At 35.5% G+C, this 7,615-nt stretch overlaps 1 protein-coding gene across 1 annotated transcript; it reads left to right on the forward strand.

Moving 5' to 3' along the window:
* The first annotated feature begins 3,484 nt into the window (after positions 1-3,484).
* LOC111380843 (RNA polymerase II C-terminal domain phosphatase-like 4) lies at positions 3,485-5,580 on the forward strand. Its single transcript, XM_023004502.1, has 4 exons — positions 3,485-3,514; positions 4,066-4,183; positions 4,450-4,461; positions 5,279-5,580. The coding sequence occupies exons 1-4, from the start codon at positions 3,485-3,487 to the stop codon at positions 5,578-5,580; spliced, it is 462 nt and encodes a 153-aa protein (XP_022860270.1).
* Positions 5,581-7,615: the final 2,035 nt, after the last annotated feature.

The raw sequence follows: 7,615 nt of genomic DNA on the forward strand, positions 1-7,615 counted from the left end.
TGCCAATGCCAATGCCAATGCCAATGCCGATTTGTTATCAACATGGATTTCGATTGGCTCTTCTTGTGGTACTCCAAGCGTCTTTAACAAGTTTCTAAGCTAAATCGCATGGCAGACACTTGATGTAGCTGCAACATATTCAGCTTCACATGTAGATAGTGCTACGATCGATTGCTTCTTTGAGCTCCAAGTGAAAGCTGTGTCGCCCAAGTAAAACACGTACCCAGTCGTACTCTTTCTATCATCACTATCTCCGCCCCAATCGCTGTCACTATATCCAACAAGTTTGAACTCATTAGATGATGAATAGACTAAGCCATAATCAAGCGTACCTTTGATGTAGCGAAGAATTCTCTTCGCAGTTTTCATATGGGTTATTGTAGGTGTCTCCATATAGCGACTAATGAGCCCAACTCCAAAAAAGATATCTGGTCTTGTGCACGTCAAATATCTTAGACTTCCAACAAGACTCTTAAAAAGTGTTGGATTTACTTTTTCTCCTTCATCATTCTTCGACAACTTGATTCCGCATTCGACGGGGGTGCATACGGGCTTACAGTCCTCCATATTGAATTTCTTTAGAATTTCTTTCGCATATCCTTCTTGTGAAATGAAAATGCAGTCCTCCATTTGCTTTACCTCTATCCCAAGATAGTAGGCCATGTGGCCGATATCCGTCATCTCAAATTCTTGAGCCATGACCTTCTTAAACTCAGTGATCATACTTTGATTATTTCCTGTAAATATAAGATCATCTACATACAAACAAACAAGCAAAATATCTCCTTTCTCATTTACCTTTGTATAAAGGGCATACTCGTGAGGGCATTTTGTGAAGTTATTTTCTAGAAAATACTTGTCAATTCTACTATTCCATGCCCTTGGAGCCTGTTTCAACCCATATAAAGCCTTTTTTAGTTTCAAGACTTTACCTTCATGTCCTTTTACTTTATAACCCATTGGTTGCTCCACATAGATTTCTTCTTCGAGACAACCATTTAGAAAAGCTGATTTCACGTCCATTTGAAATATCTTCCACTTATTTTGCGCTGCAAGAGAGATAATTAATCTTATGGTTTCTAAACGAGCAACAAGAGCAAATACCTCTTCATAATCAATTCCCGACCGTTGGTTGTAACCTTTGGCAACCAATCTTGCTTTGTATCTTTTTTAGCGTTCTTCTTTGCCTTGTACACCCACTTAACTCCGATTGCTCTCTTTCCTTTGGGAAGAGTTGTCAGCTCCCACGTGTCATTTTTCTCTATAGCCTTAATCTCTTCATCCATAGCATCTCTCCATCTTTTATTTTGCACCGCTTCTTCATACCCTATTGGTTCACAATCGACAAAAAGACAAAAAAAAGTGTGAGATCATTTTGATTTTCGGTTACCTCATATAGCTCTTGTAGGCTCCTCATCCGTGGTGTCCTTTCGCTTGAACTTTCTCCTTGTGAAGATGATGGAGAAGCATTTCCATGAGTAGGTGATAGAGGTGGACTGATAATCTCTTGCTGCTCTCCATTCTTTTGTTCTTCTTCATAAAAGAATGGTAAGAAGTCATAGTTTTCTTCTTGGACACCCCAATCCCAAGCTCCTTCTTCATCAAACTCGACATCTCTACTTATGGTGATCTTCTCATTGCTTGGATTATACAACTTGTAGCCTTTAGAGCGAGAGTCATAGTCGATGAAGACATACCTTTCACTTTTGTCATCTAACTTGGACCGTTTTTGATCTGGTACATGAGCATATGCAATGCTCCCAAATACTCGTAAGTGAGAGATGCTGGGCTTTCTTCCACTCCATGCTTCTTGTGGTGTCTTATTCCACACACTTCTAGAAGGTGATCGGTTAGACAAATACACGGCGCAATTAAAAGCTTTAGCCCAAAGTTCTTTGGGCAATCTCTTACTTTTGAGCATGCAGCGGGCAATGTTAAGAATGGATCTATTCTTTCTTTTTGCTACTCCATTTTGTTGTGGAGAGTATGGAACCGTTACTGGACGACGAATTCCATTCTCCTCACAATATTTTTCAAACTTTTTGGAGGTGAACTCTCCTCCTCTATCCGATTTCAAGGCTTTTATATTATATCCGCTTTCTTTTTCAACAAGAGCTTTAAACTTCTTAAAAGTTTCAAAAACTTCCAAATTTTGTTTGAGAAAATAGACCCAAGTCTTTCTACTAAAATCATCAATAAAAAGAACAAAATAATTGCTCTTACCGAGAGAGCTTGGGTTAATTGGCCTACAAACATCGGAGTGTACAAGTTCTAGCGGCTTCTTAGCTCTTGTAGATGCTTCTTTTGGAAAACTTTTTCTCGAATGCTTTCCAAGTAAGCATCCTTCACATAATTGATCCGCATGATTTATTGGAGGCAAACCTTTCACCATTTTCTTCTTACTTAACAACTTTAAGCCTCCAAAATTAAGATGCCCAAATCTCAAGTGCCAAAGCCAAGATGAATCCTTAAAACAAGCTTTTAAGCATTTAGCGACATCATTTTGAATGCTTAATGCAAACATTCTATTTCTTGTCATAGGGACTTTGGCAATCAAATTTTCTCTTTGATCTCTTATTGAAAGACTATGATCCTTCAAATGAATATCATAGCCCTTCTCTAAGAGTTGTCCCAAACTTAAAATGTTATTCTTCATATTGGGCACATAATAGACATTTGAGATAAACTGATGCGTACCATTTTTAAGCGGATCAAGATTTTACCTTTTCCTTTCACTGGGATCTTGGATTCATCTCCAAAGGTAATGTTATCGCTTACTGATTCATCAAGCTCCACAAACATGTTTTTTCTTCCACACATATGGTTGCTTGCTCCTGTATCCAAATACCAAGTATTCTTTTCTCTGCTCTCTTCACCTTTGTAAGCCAATAGTAGTGCATGATCTACTTCTCTTTCCCGACAAGCGTAGTTGGCTTTCTCCTCAACTTGGTTAGTAATATTTCTACATTCGGAAGCATAATGACCAAGTTTTTGACAATTGTAACATTTAATTTGAGATTTGTCATACCTTGGTCCTTCATTTTTAAGATTTAGCAATTGATTTTATGGGTAAGCGCTGATACCATGTTAATTTTCAAAGGCTAAATATCGTTCGTTTTCGGGATTCTCCCATTATATAGAAATTAAAATATATATACATCTATGGTAAGTAATTGACCTAATATAGTAATATACAATCATTCCAAAATACAATCACATAAAGATGGTAATGTAATCTTTCTTTCCGTTGACAAAAATAATGTGTATAAGAAATACCTCAGGAGAAAAAGGCCCAATCTGTACACCCCCTCAATTCCCAAACATGAGCAAAAAATAGTAGGAAAAAGAAAGGGAAGGAATTCTATCCAGATCCTCATCACTACAGAATTTCAAAAATAAGAAGAAAACGTGGAAAAATATAATACTTTAGGAGATGCACAGCAAGATTATAAAATATACCTCTCCTTAACATTCACACATAGAAATGCTTGGAGTTAGAATGTTTATTAAGACTGTACTTTGATTTACGTATTTCTCTTGTATATGCAGAATTTGCGGCTCGCTAACGACTAGATTGCTAGATTACATGGCAAAGACTTTAAGAACTTGCTACTGTTGGATGAAAGATGGGTTTATTAACTTGGATTGACTAAGGCTTTTAAGAGGACAACACTTAATAGGAAGAAGGAAGTGAAAAAAGGAAACTTGTATTTCTCAAATTCAAGACTTTACACACTTTTTGGCTTGTTACAAAATGGAGGGCACTACCCCTTTATATAGTGTTTACAAGAAGATTCTAGTCCACACATTTTCTAGAGACACCCAGACCACATATCAAGATATTTTCTTAGAATTCTCTAGATATTCTTTATAAAACTACATATCTTACTTAGATATTTATATAGATTTTTCTAGTAGATATTTATATAGATTTTTCTAGATAATGCTTCTAGAAATGCTATGCATATTGGGCCTTTTAATTGATTTGGGCCTATAAGCAAAATCCTTAAACCCATATTATTTAGTCCAAAAATCAAGTTTACTACTCAACAGCTACGCCATTAGAAGCTTTACTTGGTTCTTGATTTAGATCACACTGATCACACTCTACTGAATTCAAATCGATTTGCAGATATTACGAGGGAAGAAAAATACTTAGAGGGCCAACGTGACTCTTTGCCAGGTATATTCCCTTTAGCATCTTATGTGGTCCTGCTTTGGTAATATTTTTCTTGCTTTTAAAGTTTACATTTATTTTCCTTTTGTTTCTGTTATGTCCTTCGATTTTTAAGTCTGTTTGTCTCCATACTCCACTATATTTGGACGCATGATACAAACATGGCAACTCATGATTTTTCGAAAAGCCTAAAAGGGACACGTTGGGACATGTTGATTTAAATGCCACATTGAACATTTGCCTTAGAATGCACCTGATGCTATGATGCTCAGATTCGGATATGGGTATGTATCTAAATATCGTATATTTTATTTACTAAAATGTAGGATAAATGGATATGACTAAAAAGAGTCAAAATTTTGGACGTGGGTACGTCTTTCAAGTTTCAATTTTTTTACTAACCCAAGATATCATGTTGAATAGACCAAAATTAATTGTTCACAAAGAAGGAAATGAGTATTGAATAAGGGGTTAAGACAAATAAAATAGAATTTTGTGGTTTAGTTTTCAATTATGGGAAGTTAATTACTAAATATCATATAAAATAGAAAATGAGGGACTTGATTGCAATTTTGACTTAGTGGAGTATTAAGTAATATTATATGGAATTCATTTTCATTTTATATAAACAAAATCCTTAACCACCGATATAGAGAGGAGAAGAAGGAAAAAAAAAGAAGAATAGGGAAAGAAAAAAAGAAAAGAAAAGGGAATACCTAGCGCCGTCGCCTTTCTTTACCCTCTCGGAGGCGGTGCAAGGTTTATAGAGGGCAAAAACGAGAAAGAAAAGGAAAAGAAAAAGAAAAGAAGGAAGAAAAGGGGAGAAGAAGCAAAAATGGCGATTTGAAATTTGGAGAATCTGACACATATCATATACCCATATTTGTGTCATATTATGTCCGATATGGAACTCCAACCATTACGAAGAGTCTGAGCATCAAAGACCTAATGTATTCCCCTGAGTGCTGGAAATTTAAAAAAATTATAAATAATAGTACATGGCATTTAATTTTTTGGACCCGTCATGTAGTGTCAGTGGAGTGTCCGAGGAGAACTAATAATAATAAAGGCTCGACTAATAATATACATTGCATTGACCAGATAAAATAAAGAGCAGCTTGTTTAGACTGGACTCGATGCACATAATGACGAAGTTGAGGCCTTTTGCAAACACCTTTCTGAATGAAGCTAGTAATTTGTTTGAGATGTACATATACACAATGGGAGAACGTGCCGATGCATTGGATTTGGTAAAGCTGCTTGACCCTGGTGATATTTACTTCCACTCCAGAGTTATAGCACAAGGGGATGGTACACAGAAATATCAAAAGGGTCTTGACGTTGTTTTGGGTCAAGAAAGTGCTGTCTTGATCCTTGATGATGCAGAAGCAGTAATCACCTAATGGAATTAATTATAACTGAAATCTATTGGATGATGATGGAGTGCATGATTACTATATTTTTTGGCTCTGCCTTTTTTTCCAACTTTTTTCTGCTGCTGAAACGGTTATTTGGGTTTGGGGTTCCAAATTCCAATTAATTATCCACTTCAATCCATTAATCCTATGAGTTTATTTTCGTTAATGATACGTTGTTCGAAAAAAAATTCATTTTTGACTCCACAGTCCGAAATCTCTGGGTCCTCCCCTGATAATATTATAAATAACATTGAAAATCATATTAACACCGCTTTTTTAATATGCTTGTAAATAAATGTCTGCTTCAAATGCTAAATCAATAAAGTCCTAGTAGTAGAAGAATAATTTGAAATGATACAAAATATTAACTAACTTATGGATGATAAATTCAGTTTTGTTTGCTCTAAAAATTTTCATTGGAATCACATAACAAACGTGAAACTATTTTAGAGTATTAAAATAATTTAAATGTGTCGAAATCATTCAATTGATTAATATATAAATGAAAAGCATTATACTAACCAGCATAGAATGGTCACAATATATCATAATTATTAAAACATAGTGTTAAACAAAGTTTAAATGTATTAACCAAGTTGATCAAATCTTAGGCATCTATGTTATGAATTCATTTATGCTAATTAAAAATATACTCATTATAGCATCAAAGCCAAACAAATTATTTTGCTCAATTACGTAACCAATTTTCCAATATGTTGACCAATTATTGATTTTGCATTTATTTAACAAACAGTAAATAAAATCTTTTGACATGATATTTGGGGTCAAGTTATGGTAAGTAACAAAACTATAAACATAAGAATAATATATGTTTATCATTTTATTTATTCAGATTTTAAATTGAATTATACGCAACTTATAATTAACTTTAGTTGGCTTGTCATTCGGCTAGGACGTCCAAATTACATCCCAATTCAACAAGATAGCTAGTCAAGACAAAATAAAAATAATACTAATGAAATCAATTTAAATCGACATGATAATCAAAAGAAATAAGAGTGTTGCGTTACATAAAATTTATAGATTTTTATGGAAATCAATTTACTGTTTTTTAATTACTAGTAAAGAAAGATTATGCCCCTATTTGACTCACTTTAAAACGAAATAATTTATTTCTCATATTCACTTTCAATCACACATTCACACAATAAAGTATTTTGCATGCTAACTATTAGTTTTCGTTGACACATAAAAATTCAGCCCAAATCGAACAGCCCAGAGAGTAAAGCCCAATTGGAGGATCCCCAAATCAGATAGCCCAAAGAGCGAAATCCAATTGAACGAATCAAGGTGAAGGCCCAAATAAGGGGCCCAATAGTGCGGTAACGCCATCGCCCAAGTTTGCAAGTCGCTCAGAATCTGAACGAATAGAGTGGCATACGGTCGCCCAGAGTCTCGCCCAAATCTTCAAGTCGCCCAAGGTATCAACAAACATAACGCATTATGATTATCAAGAAATGCAGTTATTGAGGCAGTTGCTAAATTAACCTTACCACGTTCCACGACTCAAGGGGTTCAATCGAAAGCGGTTGAACGATGCAAGATAATGGCAGTAGTTAAAAGGACAGTTTCATGACAAAATGGCCACTACAAAGAAAGTGGGTAGTTATAGGGCGAAGGCACGTTGTTTTTCGTTTTCAATTGTAAAGTTCATCGCCAATAAAAAGAACACCCCTTTTTGGGACTTTGTCTCAAGAGGTTTCGTCCCTTACACAATCGTCTGATCCTCTTTAATTATTAGCGAGTTAACACGCGCGAAACAATTTGGCACAAGGTGTTAAAAGTGCAAAAGGTGAAAGTGCAAGGTGTTAGGTGTTGACAGTGCAAAAGGTGAAACAATATGCCTCATAGATCCGACAAGGAAGGAGCAAGTCAGGGAGGAATCCAGTCTGTAATCGAGCGATATGAGGAGCAACATGCCTCTCCACGAACAGATGGACAGAATCAGAGCAGTAACAGTCGTTACAAACCAATGACGGAGTTGAGTCCTCGAACCATG

Source organism: Olea europaea, unplaced genomic scaffold (genome assembly GCF_002742605.1).
Source record: "Olea europaea var. sylvestris unplaced genomic scaffold, O_europaea_v1 scaffold2213, whole genome shotgun sequence".
Classification (NCBI taxonomy): domain Eukaryota; kingdom Viridiplantae; phylum Streptophyta; class Magnoliopsida; order Lamiales; family Oleaceae; genus Olea; species Olea europaea.

Bases quoted from the DNA above. Each gene is read 5' to 3' on its own strand.
- LOC111380843 (XM_023004502.1), top strand. From the start codon at position 3,485: ATGCTTGGAGTTAGAATGTTTATTAAGACT. The intron at 3,515-4,065 runs GTACTTTGATTT...CTACGCCATTAG, and splicing joins TTAGAATGTTTATTAAGACT to AAGCTTTACTTGGTTCTTGA.